Genomic DNA, 17,833 nt, shown 5'->3' with positions numbered 1-17,833 from the left:
CGGACCTATATTTCAACTTAGAACAATTACCGGGCATTGACGTGGACTATAACCCTGCAAAGCACAACAGGTGGATAGGAGGAACCGCGGGGGGGGGGGGGGGATGGTGTGGCGCCAAGATGGCAAATTTACTCAACGCCAGGCCCGGATAGAGTTAAGTAAAAATGGGTTTTTTGTATGTCCAGGATTTAGAACAGGGGAAATGAGACGCACATGCGGGGGAATTGAGTCCCTCTACTGTGCATCCTGGAGATGTGTGACCACCAATGATGGAGAGTGGAAATGGCAGGTCCAATCTCTTCTCATCGAAATGTCTTTTGTCCGGCTGTGCTCACGAACCAGGTATGCCTCTGACTGTAACTTAGTACGTGTGAGGTTTACGGAGAAAGGAAAGAAGGACAGACGGTGGGTCACGGGATTATATTGGGGATTCACCCTCTATGATCACAGCAAAGGGGGGCGAGGCACTGTAATACAAATTAAGCTGCGGGTTTCTCCCATCCAAGGCGCTGTAGGGCCCAATAGGGTGCTGACAGAAAAACAGTATACCCAGTGCCCGACAACCCAGAAACCCACCAGCACCCCACTTATACCTTCAGAGGCAACTCAGGTGGCCCCCAGAACACAGGCTCCGGTAGCAAAGAACCTTCTATAGAAAGTGCAAAAGCCACAGGACCCTTTATGGAAAATGCTGATCGCGACATATGGGGCTTTAAATCGCTCCGACCCCAATGCTACGGCAGCTTGCTGGTTATGCTATGATATTAGACCCCCTTTCTATGAAGCAGTTGGATTAACTGCTCCCTTCAACTACTCAGAGAAAGAAGCCCCTGGATCTTGCATATGGGACCACAAGGGCCCCGGGCTAACACTTCAGGTAGTTGCCAAGAGTGGAATCTATATAGAGAAGGTAACCCCCACTCATACACAGTTCTGTGCCAAAATCCACCCTTTGATAAACCAGACTATAAAGACAAAATAGATCGTTCCAGCACTCAATGGGTGGTGGCTCTGTTCTGAAGTAGGCCTGACTCCATGTCTTAGCCTGTCTATGTTTAATAAGTCTAAGGAATTCTGTGTCCAGGTGTTAATATTCCCTAAGGTTATTTACCATCAAGAAGATATAGTATATGATGCATGGACAAAGGGCACAGGCAGAGCCAGGTTAGCTAAAAAAAGGAGAGAGCCCCTTACAGCAATAACCGTGGCTACCCTTTTTGGCCTGGGTGTAATAGGAGCAGGGACAGGCATCTCAGCCTTAGCCATGCAACATAGAGGATTTGACCATCTAAGGGCTGCCGTAGATGAAGACATAACCAAAATTGAAAAATCCATCTCCCTTTTAGAAAAGTCCCTAAGCTCACTGTCTGAGGTGGTGCTGCAAAACCGGAGGGGACTGGACCTTGTATTCCTCCAACAAGGAGGGCTATGTGCGGCCCTTAGAGAAGAGTGCTGCTTTTACGCTGACCACACTGGAGTAGTTAGAGATACTATGGCTAAAGTCAGAGAGGGACTAGCAAAGCAAAAGCGTGAGCGTGAACAAAGAGAAGGACGGTTTGAGTCATAGTTCAATAGCTCCCCTTGACTAACTACTTTGCTTTCCACTATACTAGGACCCCTAATTGTAATCCTGCTCATTCTCACTCTCGGGCCATGTATCCTAAATAGGCTGGTTGCCTTTGTAAAAGAACGGGTTAACACTGTACAATTAATGGTTTTGCGACAGCAGTACCAGAGCGTAAAAATAAAAGACATAAGAGGCCCATAAACCAAATACGAGCAGGAGTGCTCGTATAAACAAAGAAAAGGGGGGAAAATGTAGAACAGGACTGAAACAACATTTTAGTTAATTCTGTGATGGCTTGCTTAATTTATAGCTAATAGCCAAAGTCCGCTTTTGTATACAAGGCCTGCTTGCTTAATTTATAGCTAATAGCCAAAGTCCGCTTTTGTATACAAGGCTTGCTTGCTTAATTTATAGCTAATAGCCAAAGTCCGCTTTTGTATAGAAGGCCTGCTTGCTTAATTTATAGCTAATAGCCAAAGTCCGCTTTTGTATACAAGGCCTGCTTGCCTAACTTATAGCTAACAGCCAAAGTCCGCTTTTGTATACAAGGCTTGCTTGCTTAATGCTTGGTTGCGATAAAGAGCTAAAAAAAAAATATATATATATATATATATATATAAAAGACCTGTACTCCCGCTGCGCGGGGTCCCTGCCCATAGAAAGAGACCACTGCGTTGATGCTCGGGGCTTGGACCCTAGTTCGAACTAGTCAATAAACTCCTTTGCCTTTTACAGCCTCAGTGACTCTGTCATTCTGTTCCCGGGGCCGAGGGAATCTGGCTCTAACAATACATATACCACATTTTATTGATCCACTCATGTATTGCTGGGCACTTGGGTTGTTTCCACATCTCCGGAATTGTGAATTGTGCTGCTATAAACATTCGGGTGCAGATATCTTTGTTATAGAATGTCTTTTGTTCTTTTGGGTAGATGCCCAATAATGGGATTGCTGGATCAAATGGTAGGTCTACTTGTATCTGTTTAAGGTATCTCCATATTGCTTTCCACAGAGTACTCTTAAGGTGACTAATTCTTAAAATATCATTAGGAACTTAACATTTTTGATATGCTCCAATTTATTGTAATTGTCATTGTTAAGGCTCAAACTGTTCTATCTCTGGCCAGTGGAAACCCCTTCAGGATGGCTCCTGAGTCCTTATGACAAGACCCCAGTACTCTTGATAGCTTCCTTGATATCTGGTATAATGAGATATTCCAAGCTTATCTTGAACATTTCCTGCCCAGACCAGGAATTCGCCATTTCTCCACAAATCCTTATTTTTTTTAAAAGCAATAAATGGTATTTTAAAACCACAAACTGGGTGCTAGACATACTTAATTGTTTCCACATGTTTCAATGGACAGAGCTAAGAAACATATGTATATTTAAAGATAAAACATCTCAAGTTCATATTGATACTTCCGATTCAAACCCAAGACTATAAAAGTTTTTACTTGGCCTCTTTGCCACATCTGCACTTGATCTTAGCCAAAAGGCCAAGAAGTGATCTCTTTGCTACATCTGTATTACCTCTTTTCCATACTGAGAATCCTGGTTCACAAGGATACAGGAAATGATAAAAATTAGAACATCTGATAGTTACTCATTTATTTTACTCCACATTACACAATCTCAGAATAACACTCTGAGTATCTAGATAAAAGAACCTGATGTCATTGAGAGCACTAAAACATGTTCTGTATATGTTCTCTCAATTCTATCATTTTAAAAAAAGCTATATTTAAACTGTTCAAACATAAGGCTACTATCTAGTATATTCTCAACTTCTCAGCCCTCATTTTGTCTTAATTGTACAAGTAGCTATGTATTTAATATTTATCACCAGGTCTTGCTCTGATGTCTCTGTTTTGGTAGTTTAAAATTCAAAGCTCATTCTCTAGTACATTGTTGTCTAATACAACTTCCTGTGATGGTAAAAATATTCTATATCTTCTAGCGTACAGCAATGTTGTCAAAGTTTAATGATTATTTCTGTTATACTCCATAGACTCGTTTAGCTAGATACTCAAAAGACTTTCTAAGTTCAGTAATTTTACTAGAATATTCTGGTATTGGTTGGTCCAGGTCAATATTCTCAGGCATGCAGCATGCTGTTTCAGTATGTACTCTTAAAGCTCTTTTAATTTCAGTGAAGTTTTCTAAATCATAGCTTTTCATATTTTTTCTGTTCTCTCGCTTTGGTTTTCTTCTTCAGGGACTTCTATCAGTGTTTGATCGCCTTTGCCTAACTTCAATGTCACTTCTGAATCTTTATCTTCATTTTTTTCAATTTTAGGTTTTCCCTTTCTTACGTCCTTATTATTTGTCTTAAAGCATTACCTGTTTTGCATACAGGTTGAATATGCCTAATCTGAATAACTGAAATCCCAAGTGCTCCCAATTCTAAAACTTTTTGAGTGCCTACATGATGCTCAAAGGAAATGCTCATTGGAAAATCTTAGATTTCATATTTTTGGATTAAGAATGCTCAACCAGTAAGTATAATGTATAATGCAAATATTCCAAAATCAAAAAACCCCCAAATCTGAAACACTTGTGGTCTCAAGCATTTTGAATGAGGGATACTCAACTTGTATTTGTTCAAGCTCATTACAGTTTAATCTTTCTTATCAAAATGACCTTCTTCCCTTTCTAATTCTTTCCTGAATTTTGTTGCCTTATGTGAATTTTTCTAATTCTGATTTACGTTATTCTTTAATGCTTTTTAATATTAATGTCTTTAGTTCATTTTGAAACCATTTTTATTTAGTTCTGTTTAGTGAGAACATTCCTAACATGCTTTCATTGCCTGTAGGGATATTATTCTCCTTTTTTAAAGAGATCTTTGTATAACATTTGACCTTAATGCTCTTTTATTCTTTTCCCTGTCCCGATCAATTCTGATTCTACTCCTAGCAGTTTCTCCCCAGTGAGGAATACTGTCTTTTTTTTTTTTTTTTTTTAAGACAGAGTGTCGCTTTGTTGCCCTGGCTAGAGTGAGTGCCGTGGCATCAGCCTAGCTCACAGCAACCTCAAACTCCTGGGCTTAAGCAATCCTACTGCCTCAGCCTTCCGAGTAGCTGGGACTACAGGCATGCGCCACCATGCCCGGCTAATTTTTTTTTTTAATATATATTTTAGTTGGCCAGATAATTTCTTTCTATTTTTAGTAGAGATGGGGTCTCGCTCTTGCTCAGGCTGGTCTCCAACTCCTGACCTCGAGCAATCCACCCGCCTCGACCTCCCAGAGTGCTAGGATTACAGGCGTGAGCCACCGCGCCTGGCCAGGAATACTATCTTTAAAAAGGAGCCCTGGCAGGTCACTTCTGAAGAGTCTTTAGGTGCTAAACTGTTCTATGCCCTTCAGGCCTTCTACCATGTGGCTCATGCACTTTTCTAGCATTAGAGAGCTCAAATCCCTTCCCAGTTCTAGCTACTACTTCCAAACTCTCCACCCCACTTTCCAGTGAATTCTTATTAGCTCTTTTGGGCATCTTCTGTTCTGAGGTCCATAAGATAGCACCCTCAATGCTTCTGTATTCTTGCTCCCTCATACACTGATAGCATGTAGGTCTTGTGACTGGTGGTTTGTCCCCACCTGCTTAAATATTGGGGTTCATGGGGATAACTTGTCACCTAGTTTTACTGTAGATGATGTCTATGGGTTTTGGTTTTGCTATTTCCATTTTTATTTGGGTACTCAGATTGAAAAGCTAATGCTGTTGTTGCCACCACCTTCTCAAAATTCTGCTGAGAATCTTAACTTGTATTAACTCACTGAAATTCTAAAACCACTTCATGAGTTGGTGCTATCAGTACTCCCAAGCCACAGATAAAGAAAGGTTCAATAATTTGTCCAAAATTACAGTTAGTAAGTTGTAAAACCAGAATTCTAACTGTAACTTAAATTCTAGAACCTGTATTCTTTATTATGACATTCACAGGACAATAATTCATTACACAGGAATGTATTTTATAACAAACTTTTCAGGAATTTATTCTATCAAGTAAGAAACTTTTCTGTTAATTCCTACATAATAAAACCTAACTCAAAGTCTGAGAAACTAGTACAAGTCCTATAAAAATTCAGTGGGTAACAAAGCGATAAGTACAAAATCTTAGAGCCAAATTTTAGGAAAAAAATTGAAACCCTGACTCCCAAACATCATGGATTCTTCAATGGCAGACATACTTAAGTAGATTATATTTAATTCTAGAAATTAATCACATCTAATCACTAGAATTGCTGTATTTGCATGTTTATGAATAGGAAGAAGCTTCCAAAGTAAGTAACCACTAACAACCTACCTGGCCTGCCTTGTGTAGGTGGAGATACAAATATAGGTTGTATACCATTCTGTGAAGAAACTGAAGTGCAACTACCAGCTTGATTAGCTGTTGCACAGTTAGATAAGACTGGAGCTGGAACGTTATTGGCACAGGAAGCTGCAATTGCTGCAGAATTTCCCATCACCTATAAGTATGAAAGAAAGTTCAAAACTCTAAGTTTGGTTTCTCAAACAGTATTAGTCTGTTATCTGATCCTCAATTTCAGGAAATAGTATTTTGTTTTGATAACTACTACACGGAGAAATCAATCTTTATGTAGACCCTATAACAAAAGGTCATTTCTTTTAGAAGATCCCAGATTTTGAGAGCTTTATCATTTTTCTGAAAAGGTATTAATATGATTTTAAAAATCAAGTATCATATTGTATACAATGAAAAGTTTCTCTCCTACCCCTGGTCCTCCATCAGCCTAGTTGCCCTCTCCCTGAACAGGTAACCTCTGGGTTTCCTGCACATTATTCTAGAGATTTGTTACATTCCTTTTTACATACATGCATATATATTTCCCCACACAAGCATACATCTGCTTTGCATTTTTTGTAACTTCATGAAACTGAAATTTTTTTCCTGCTTATGCCACAGCTCAAGAGTACAGACTACTTCCCTTTAGCACCCAGTATAGGGCTGTGCAGACAGCTATACAATAAATAGTAACAGACTCTTTTTTTTTGTTTGTTTGAGACCGAGTCTCACTCTGTTGCCCAGGCTAGAGTGCCGTGGCATTAGCCTAGCTCACAGCAACCTCAAACTCCTGGGCTCAAGTAATCCTCCTGCCTCAGCCTTCCGAGTAGCTGGGACTACAGGCATGCGCCACCATGCCCGGGTAATTTTTTTATTCTATTTTAGTTATCCAGCTAATTTCTTTCTATTTTTAGTAGAGACGGGGGTCTCACTCTTGCTCAGGCTGGTCTCAAACTCCTGAGCTCAAACTGTCCACCTGCCTCGGCCTCCCAGAGTGCTAGGATTACAGGCATTAGGCCACGGCGCCCAGCCCAGACTCCTCTTCTTGAGCACACTGTCCTTAATGGCAGTTTCCACTTCCTTATCACCTACTGCACTGTGGCCGATACCCCCTCTGAAACTCCATTTCCAAGGTCACCAGTGGTCTCTATGGCAACAAATCCTAGTAGATTCTTGTTAATCCTTACATTGCTTGACTTTTTGGCAGCAACTGACACTTGACTGCTCCTTGAAACATTCTCTTCCTGGGGTTTCCATAACATTCCACTCTCCTGCTTTTTCCTCCCTTCCTGCCTGTTTCTTCTCTATCTATTCTCTAAAATGTGGTGATCAACTGGTTCTGTTCTAGATGCTCTTCCCAATCTCTTCCTTTTCCCAGAATGATGTTATTCACTTCTATGATTTCAGCTACCTTTTTTATGCTGACTCCTCATTCTACAGGAGAGCTTTAAGTTTCAGTAAATAAGCCAGACTTAACAGGTAATTATTAACTCACTCATTATACCCTAAGAGGTTCAAAGCAGATTATGAATAGTCCAAGGCCAGCATATAGAATAGTGTCCAGAACACAGCAGATGCTCAGTAATTTGTTGAATGAATTTACTGATCACTGTGCCAGATACCACAAGATATAATAATACTTAAAGGAACACAAGCAGCTGCTTTGAAGTATGATGAAGGTAAAAGAAAATTCATTTTTCTCTATTCAGACCACTGTAACTGACTGCTTGATAACACCATGAAGATTATGTTCTGGGGGTAGTTGTATGAGGTAACTGTGTCCTGATGAGACATAGAACATGATTTTCTGTCCTTAAGAGACTTTAATGAATATAGAAATATAGTTAAATAGAGGAAAGCAAGAAACAAAACAACACATCAATAAAAGATCTGCTTTGTTTCAACATCTCCTAAAACTAAACGAAAGTCATCTGACCTGAAATAATTCAAATTTGGAAGTGACTACTAAGACAATGTTCCAAAAAGTATCACAATAGCATCTGATTTAGGTGACTGTTAACTATCTAGAGAGATCCTCATCACATCCAACTCTAGTCCCAATGCAGATACCAAAATGTAACTAAGAATTGAAATTTAAACACTTTCTCAGTGGCCTTTCTTGACTTAAAAGCTTCAAATGCAGTAGGATCAACAATAGTTTTGCTTTAAAAAAAAAAAAAAGCATTCTATCTGGAGACGTATCTTGGGACAAGAGTTAACCTGTTATTCAGCTGCATCCTATCAAAGCAGGATCTAACAGATGTAGTTGGACCCAAACACTATTCTCCTCTGGCTCAAAACCTTATCTTTATGAAAGTAATGATTTTGAAAGGCTCAGACTTATGCATGACAGAGTGTCATGGTAGCAAAAGCTCTAGCAGCAGACTGACAATACTGGTAAAAACAGAGAGAAATGGTAAATGATCACAGGGAACAATAAGAGGAACCCTACACTGTGAAAAGATGAGCCCACTTAACATGGACCTAAGATTGTATATTTCCAAAGTTTGTGTTCAAGTATAGCCAAAGTACTTGTCAAAAAGTAAACATTTGCCCTAGCTCAGAAGATCCTGTGTGAATGCTAAACAATTCTAGAGAAGGATTTAGTTGAGTGTTGGGCATGGAAATAAGAAGTAGGAATAAATGTTTATGGTTTCTTAGAAGGGTCTATGCCTGGAAATTTTTATTCAAGTCCTACATTGGCCCTCCCCCTAACAGAATGCTGTAAAAAAAAAATCACTTAGAAATTTACTATGGATTTGGTGACTGGAGGGTGAGAGTGAAGCATATCATGAAGAGACTGAAAGCTATTAGGGGTATACGATTAAGTAAATTCAGAGCAAAAAGGGACACGTGGCAAATGAAATTAAAGGGACAGAAAGAACTAGTGTTTACTCTTGCCATCCCCCAATGGTGAGACTTTTACTTGCCTTTTCACTTGGATGGCTATTTCCAGAGGTAATATAAAAAGCACATGACATATGAATAGCAATGGTGGGAGAGAGGGAGACTCTAGAAGGGGGAAAGGGGAAGAAAATTACAGAGTTTTCTTCTCCATAAGATTTATAGCCTAAACAATAACAACAAAAATTTAGTACATGAAGTTAAGATTAATTATAATTAGAGAATGGAGGGTAATTATTCAAGTTCTTTATAACTATTCCAGTTCATGGTAGGATTGCCTTTCCCAGCCCCATCTAAAGTTAGGTATTGCCATGTTACTTGTTTGGCCAATGAAATATAAGCAGAAACGTTAAGAGTCAGTGTTCAATTTCTGTATCTTTTGCCCTGCTGAGATGATTGGGAAAGTATGTGTCCATCAGCCTGGCCCCTAAGTGACTGATCAACAGGGGCCTGCTACCAACCTACATTGTACATACAACATTAGCAAGAGCAACTTTGCCTGCATTAAGCCACAGAGATTTGGGGGAGTTGTTACTGCAGCATAACCTAGCTTGACTAAAACAGATATTGGTAACTAGAAGTAGGGTGCTGCGATAAGGAAAACCTAAGTTAGGAGGAGATTATAAGTATGTAGCTCTTAGGAGAAGCAGTTTAGAAGAAAGAATGTTGGTATTGTGTTTTGATTACTTTGGCAGAGTTTAGAGCAAGGTATTTTAAGACAAATACGTGTAGAAAATAATTAGCAGTTTTCAAGCAGGAATGAAAGGGAATAGAGAGTCCTTGCATACAGGGTCTCATAGGGCTAAAGAGGCAACCGCTTCAACCCTAAAATAGTAAAAGGTAAAACCGATAGATGCTTTGAACAACAAAAACCAGTTAAAATTCGGCCTCTGAGCAAGAATCCAAACATTGTTAAAATCTGAGTGCATTAAGATGTCTCAAAGTAAGAGTTCAACTAAGGATGTAACACCCAGTAAATCCCTGCACTTGGACAAAATGGCTCATGGAAAAGTATCCAAAATGTATGGCTATTCCATCAATGCCTGATAAGCTCAAGGTGTCTGCAATCAAGTAGAAAGAAACATAGGGATAAAAAAGCCAAGAATTATAGCAAATTAAAGTGGTACATCAACAAAAAAGAATTGTCAGTATGATTACTGGTACATGAAACTAACAGAAAACAGAGAGGAAGAATAAATTAATCACACAGCCAAAGAAATCATAAGCCAGAACTAAAACCATTCAACTGAGATGAAAGGACCCCTGTGGCCCTAATCTTCTACGAGTAAGTAGCAGGCTGAAAAAGCTGCTCAGTTGCCAAGGATGAATTATTCTCCAATGCCCACTTCAAAGATTGCCAAGGCAAAAAGGGCCTTGGAGTAACCAAGAGCCCCAGAAAACAATGAACCAGAGAGTTCCTCCAAGGAACAATCCCCATGCATATGCTGGGGGTCTTTACAATGACTACCCATTATAAAGATCTCAGACTTTCTACAGGCCAGTAATTTTGTTTTTCCTGTTTTCCCCCTTTCTGAGTATGAAGTTTTACTGAAATTTTTCAGTCCCTGCTCCACCATTGTAAATGAGAAGGGTAATGGTGTAAAAAAAACTTTGTATTCTTGGTTTTAGGCTTCAAGATCAATATAAGCCACATCTGGACCCAATATAAACAGTGCTACATGTTACCCCAAAATCCAGGGCTTTGAGTCTGATTACACTCAAAGGGACTCTTAGGTTGCCTCCTTTGGAGTAGAAGCAAGTATTTGCCTATGGGAGGGAAAACAAGTTGCATGTTGTAGTTCTTGGTGCTGTTAAAATGTTTCTGACTTTTGCCTTCCAGGCACAGAAGAAGTTAAGACTTTTCAGTGGGCCCTGCTCCTGCAAATGAAATGGAAAAGAAAGCGACATGGGTCATCCCTGGTGGAAGCTGTAAGAGCCAGTGCACCCTGTACTACCTTTTATTTCCTGCCTTGGCAATCATGGATGGAGCCATCAGCCTGAGCCCCCAAGCCAGCCCTCCTACAGACCTCCACTGGATATGTAGCATAACAAAGAAACAAATTATTATATTGAGTGAGGTTTATGGCTCATTCTGGCTGATACAAAAATAATAAAGCTCTCTAAAAGATTGTTAGTGCCAATGCAAGAATTTCCTCTTACACCAATACATACATATTAGGAATATCTCTAAATAAATTTCAGAAAAGGGGTATGATTTTGGGTGAGTTTATTTCTGTGTCTTAATTTCTTCATCTAAAAATGAGAATGATACCAATTGTTTCATATAGTTGTTCTGATTTAAATATATTTGTATGTATACCTCTTAGAACAGTGTCCTAGTACACAGTAGGAGCTATAAGTGTTTGCTATTATTAAATACCTACCAAGTTTGCTGTAGATGCAGTTGTGCTATAAACACCTGAAGTTTCATAGTCTGGCTCTAGAGGATATAGCCAAAGTAAAGTTAAAAATCAGCATTATTTTATAGTTTGAAATTCCATAAACAATTATAAATGTCAGATTGTATCTCGATCTCACTGACCTGAACCATAAAGATATTCTTCATGATATTCCCCTAGAACAAAAAGACAGAAGTATGTTTACACAGGTCATTTTAGCTCAGCAGAGCCAAATGGCCAGCATTTGCTGTTTCTCAAGTTTTATGGATGTATGTTCAAAACTAAAATGTATACATCCTAGAAGGTGATTTGAGCTTTCATACTAGTCAACAGATATTGAAGCCAGAGATTAGCTGTAAACAGTACAAATTTCTCCTGTGAAAATTCCCTTAGCTCTTAGAGGTCAGGCAGCGGTGAAAACTCAGCTGCATTCAATTTTTCCAGTAAGGCAGCACAGTGTGGTGATTAAGTACATAGGCTTTGGAGCAACGACTGCCTAGATCTGAATCCTGATTAACCACATGACTTTAGGCAAGTTATTTCATCTTTTGTGCCTCAATTTCCTCACTGTCAAGTGAGATAAGATTATCTAGCTCATAAGAGTTTTAAGGAGGGTTAACAGAAGTGAAAAGAACTTAGTACGGTGCTTAAGATATATAAGCTTTCAATGATGACTATATAAAGTAATCTGAATATAACCCCCTTGTTTCCTTAAAGGAATATATCACACCTCATCTGTTTTTCAGCCTGTTTCATGGAAGTACTACATGTTTAGCCAGTTCATCCTCAAGTGATAGCTCAGTAGACTGAAGTACTTTTAAGATTCTGTGCCATTGAAATGCAGAGAAACTCAATCTTCAATTGGATAGTTTTCCACCAAGTAAAACCCCACAGGTCTAAACTGGATTTGATTCTTTTTTTTTTTTTCAGTTTAAAGAATGTTTGTTATGAAAAATTTCAAACATATACAAAAGTAGAATTGTATAGTGAACCTATGGTAAAAAATTTAAAAAACTGTAGCTCATAGATGATCTTCTTTTTACTTCGAAATCCCCCTACTCTCTTCCACTGGATTTTTTTTTTCAGCTTATTATGGGGGTACAAAAGTTCAGGTTATATATATTGCCCATGCCCCCCCATCCCCCCGAGTCAGAGCTTCAAGCATGTCCATTCCCCAGACAGTGCGCATCGCACTCATTATGTAGGTATACACCCATCCCCTCCCCCCACCCCCCACATCTGTCCAACCCCCAATTGGTGTTATTCCCAAATGTGCACTTAGGTGATAATCAGGGAAACCAATTTGCTGGTGAGTACATGTGGTGCTTATAGAATGGCCTTTACCAAAAAGTCCTAAAACAATACATGTTGGCGTGGATGCAGAGAGACAGGAACACTCATACACTGCTAGTAGGACTGCAAACTAGCGCAACCCCTGTGGAAAGCAATATGGAGATACCTTAAACAGATTCAAGTAGACCTACCATTCGACCCAGCAATCCCATTATTGGGCATCTACCCAAAAGAACAAAAGACATTCTATTACAAAGACATCTGCACCCGAATGTTTACAGCAGCACAATTCACAATTGCAAAGATGTGGAAACAACCCAAATGCCAATCAATACATGAGTGGATTAGTAAAATGTGGTATATGTATACCACGGAGTATTACTCAGCTGTAAGAAATAATGGATTTGATTCTTAAACGTACCACTTTATCAACCATGTATACATGCAACTCCTTCAGACAGCAGGATTTTAGGTGAGAACAAAGATTTGGTTATTTCAAATATGCCACTACAGGTGAGTAGTACATCTGAAATTACAGGGCCGAAAGGATCATCTAAGAGCAGAGAATGAGTGTCCTTAAGCACATGCATGCACAAAGTTTTCACAGATCATTCTGGTACTAGATTTTTCTTCTCATTAAATTCCTAGAAATATGGATTTTTTTTCCACATAAATAACAAAAAGAATTTATTAAGTTATTCAGAATGCCTCACACCTCCTTCAGCCACCCAATCCTCCAGAATTGTTTCAGTAGGCATATAAAGTATCATTTAAGCATTATACAAGGTATCCATGTAACAAAAACATTTGTACCCCCTTAATATTTTGGAAAAAACATTAATCTAATTTAAAAAAACAGTAAAATGGCAATGACTGTGGAGAGAGAGAGAGAGTGAGAGTGTGTGTGTGTATGTATATACAGGCTTTACGGTCAGACAAATCCAAGTTCAAAATCCATCTCTGCCGGTTGGTCACAAAAAACCACATATTATATGATTCCATTTATATGAAATGTCCAGAATAGGCAAATACATGGAGACAGAAGACAGACTGGTAGTTGCCAAGGACTGGGGGCAGTAGTGTTGGAGGAAATGGGGAGTGACTGCTAATGGGCACAAGGTTTCTGCCTAGGGTGATTTAAAATATAATAATATTAATTGTGGTGATGGTTATGTAACTCTGTACACTTTAAATGGGTGAATTGTATGGTATGTATATTATATCTCAAAGCTGTTACAAAACAATTATATCTCTGCCATTAACCAAGAATATGACCTTGGCCATGTCATTTACCTTTTGAGCCTCAATTTCCTCATATATAAAATAGGGATACACATTCCTCAGAGGGATACAGCAAGGACTATAATTATAATTACTTAGAATGGATAACACAAAGGAATAAAATATGTTTATAAATAAACATAAAAATGTTTATAGATCAAGTAGACATCTGTGGATAAAGGTGTTATTTCATAGCAGTCTTATTTAATAGCTAGTCACATGAAAAGGGTAAAGTAGTTACACAAATGGTGAGGACAACTATGAATAGTGCCTTAGTAATAAGGAATACGTGTTTTCCATATTGACATCTCACCAAATCAAAACTCACGAAAGACCTATGCACATAGCTGAAAATAACTTATAATAATGTAATGGCCTACTGAAATAGGAGTCTATTCTTCAGAGAAACATCAGGACATCTTCAAAAACCTAGCAGGCTCTGAGATGAGAACTTATAACTCTTTCAAAACTAAGCTACTGGAACAGGATGAAACCCCAAAACTAAAGCTTTGGTCTACTTCACAGCCCTGATGTGCTAATGCCACAAGAATCATCTTTTTAAAAATATTTAACTGTAATTCACTCACCATTGTCACTCTGGCCATTGTTCTCCTCTGAATTCAAAGTTTGTTTGCCTGAGCCACGTCCCCGCCTTGCAACACAGTATCCCGAAGCAACAGGAACCATTGTAGGGGGACCTCCATTCTGTGCCAAAGAGACATACATACATGCAGTTATCCCTAGATAGTCAGAAAAATAAAAAAAGCTAGAGGAATGTTTTGAAAGTCAGTTAAAAAAAATAGCCTAACAATGTGAATTGCTGTGGTATGAGAACATTGTAATTAAATGCTTTAAATGTACTTTAGAATAAAATGTGAATAATTAAGAAAGCAGAAAATATTAGCCCATAATATACAGGCAAGATTTGTCTCCCTCTACTCCTTTTTCTAGGAACATCTGGAAAAATTCTCCCATTTTCCAGAAAGAGATTTGGTTGTTCATGCAAAATCTAAAGTTTATCCACATTGCCTTTACTAAAAAAGAGAAGAGAAAGGAACAGAAGAGAAGAGAAAAAAGAGAAGAAAAGAAAAAAAATAAATAGCTTTTTTGAGTAAAGCTTTGACCCACTCACAGGTAAAGTTGGATAAGCAGTCCCATCCCCTTCTTCAACTTCATAAAAAGTAATAGTTTCTTCCAAACCCCTGGGCATCTGTCCATTCTCTGGGGCAAAGCCATACTGACACTCCTTATTCATACAATGCATCTGGCGGTGACTACGTCTAAAGGAACTTAAGTAGTTTGGAGAATAAAAAAAGAGAAAAAATGATAAAATGTAATAACTTGTTTCTAATTTCTAAATAATATAGTTCAAGCATCACAAAGTTGACATTTTTTTAAAAACCAGTACTCAGCAATGAAACCAGACTTATCCATTTTCTCTGACTTTCAACACAATACTTACCGAGATCTATAGGAGAAATTATCATAGCTCTGGCAGCATCTTTTACCTGGCCCAGGGTAATAACCAATTTTAGGACCCGCCACGTTTTGCCTGTTTATAAAACGAGATGAATCCCTAACAATAAAGGAAAAGAAAAACAGAACTCTTTACTAGTGCTTGAATGACCAGCCTCTGTGGTTAAACAGAATTAATACACCTTTGTAAAAACATCCCATTAGAAAGAGCTTTGATCTTCCCCATACTAGCATTAGAGCTATCCATTATTAATGGACACAGTGCCATATATCACATGGACATTCATCTTGATGGCATTCTGTCTTCTAGCATCTCTTCAACTGCTTCATATTTTCCTAGACTATGAGAACACAATTCTGCCAATTAATTCATTTCACAAGAATTTAAGTATACCTCAGTTGTCTCCTTTATATTCCCTTTAGGCATAAGTTATAAAAGAAATCTAAACTATTACGATGTTTCTCAATTCTATTGTAATTCTGGCCAGGAATTATTTCCAAGAACTAAAGAGAGACATACATTATCTTGAAAGTCAGTTATATCTCACCTGGGCATCCCACATCCCCGACTTTGTCTCTGAGATGAACGTTGAGGATAAAAATGTTCACTAGACATAATGTTGCCAGTTGTCTGTGAGTAGTGCATTGGAGGATCATGCCCATAATACACACTGTGCTGAAGCCTGGGTGGGAGAAAGGAGTCTCCCCTGTTGTAAGCCGTATTTATACAAAAGTCTCTCCCTCGAAGTTTCTTGAACATCTTCTTCCGCTGCTTCACATCCATCTCTGACATAGCTTTTAGACAAAGAAGTAGCAAATAAGCTTCACAACCAAAGCAAAAGGTTCAGTGATCACCCCACCCCCAATCCTACACTGCCTTAAACTTTCAGAGCTTTTCTTAGGAAGAAACCAAATAAATATAAGATGGGAATTTTTGTATTTTTCAAGGATGTACTAGATCTTTCATTTGGTAGCGCAAAACCAGCAGGTAATTTCTGTATCAATGAGTACCTCAGCACTATCTTCAGTAGAGGCAGTTTAGAATAGGTCATTAAAACATTGAATCATCCAGTCACCTACGTTACTATTCTCTAAGAAATTATACCTGTTAATATCTCTGGCTACTTCTATGAGGTATTTTCCTAGTTCTTTAAGAAATATTTCTCCCTCAAATATTAGAGTCTAAAATCTATACCTTAAAGCTTTTAAAAATTATTTTATTTTTAATTTTTATGTTTATAATTATTATACATATTTATGGGGTACATGTGATATTTTGACACAAGCATACAATGTTTAATAATCAAACCAGGGTAATTATCATCTCAAACAGTTACCATTAGTTAGTGTCAGGAACATTCCAAATCCATTCTGTTATTTTGAAATATACAATAAATTATTAACTATAGTTGCCCTATCGTGCTATCAAACACTAGATCTTACTCCTTCTAACTGTATTTTTGTACTCATTAACCAACCCCTCTCTATTTCCCGCTCCTCGTTACTCTTTCTGAGCCTCTGGTAACCACCTTTCTACACTCTCTCTCCCCATGAGATCGATTTTGTTTTTAGCTCCCACATATGAGTGCTTAAGTCCCCTAGAACAGTGGTTCTCAACCAGGACAATTCTGCCCTTTCTTCCCTCAAGGTACATTTGACAATGTTTGAAAACATTTTTGATTGTCACAACTAGGCAGAAGGTGCTACTGGCATCTAGTGGGTAGAAACCAGGGATGTTGCTAAGCATCCTACAACACACAGGAAGCTCTTCCCCCACACACAATGAAGTATTATCCATCCAATTATCAGTAATGCTAAAGTTGAGTAACCGTACTCTAGAACAAGATATATAATATACCTTTAAAAAAAGGTACAATGTAGGTAAGTAAAAGGGGCTACAAGAAGGAAAAACTAAAAGAATAATAAAAAACTTTAGCATACAAACCTATTTCTGGGACATAGGCCCCAGGCATTTTCTGGTAACCTCTTCCTTTCCGACTAGGCACAGCATTCCAGGCAGGAGGAACAGGTGCCACTTGGGTAACTGGTTTTAAGTTAGCCAGTGGAACAAGATGCCTTAAAAGTTAAAAGTATCACCATGAAGTCATTGCAACACAGACTTAACTCTCCTTTGATACACACATCCCACCTCTTCTACTTCATTTTCAAGTGTATTCTATTTAAACCTGTTAACACTAGCTTTCCTGTTTAAGTTCACTTTGGGAGGCCGAGGCGGGAAGATTGCTTGCTTAAGCTCAGGAGTTTGAAACGAGCCTGAGCAACAGCGAGACCCCGCATCTACTAAAAGTAGAAAGAAATTAGCTGGAAAATATATAGAAAAAATTAGCCGGGCATGGTGGCGCATGCCTGTAGTCCCAACTACTCAGGAGGCTGAGGCAAAAAGATTGCTCAAGCCCAGGAGTTTGAGATTGCTGTGAACTAGGCTGACACCATGGCACGTTAGCCCGGGCAACAGAGTAAGACTCTGTCTCAAAAAAAAAAAAAAAAGGGAAGGGAGGGGAGGGGAAGGGAGGGGAGAGAAGGAAAACTAAGAGTAGTTTGCACAATTTCATAGCTGTTTGTAGTACCTACCACATT

At 38.6% G+C, this 17,833-nt stretch overlaps 1 protein-coding gene across 1 annotated transcript in view; it reads right to left on the bottom strand.

Annotated features, from left to right (window-relative positions):
- The window catches only part of ALG13 (ALG13 UDP-N-acetylglucosaminyltransferase subunit), an 88,465-nt gene that overhangs the window by 25,465 nt on the left and 45,167 nt on the right, over positions 1–17,833 (bottom strand). The window contains 8 exon segments of the mRNA XM_045537670.1: positions 5,880–6,045; positions 11,171–11,226; positions 11,329–11,361; positions 14,347–14,464; positions 14,892–15,048; positions 15,222–15,335; positions 15,784–16,030; positions 17,181–17,311. Coding sequence (XP_045393626.1) covers positions 5,880–6,045; positions 11,171–11,226; positions 11,329–11,361; positions 14,347–14,464; positions 14,892–15,048; positions 15,222–15,335; positions 15,784–16,030; positions 17,181–17,311 — 1,022 coding nt within the window.

This window comes from Lemur catta, chromosome X (assembly GCF_020740605.2).
Source record: "Lemur catta isolate mLemCat1 chromosome X, mLemCat1.pri, whole genome shotgun sequence".
NCBI lineage: Eukaryota > Metazoa > Chordata > Mammalia > Primates > Lemuridae > Lemur > Lemur catta.
This window is presented reverse-complemented; position numbering and strand designations above follow the sequence as displayed.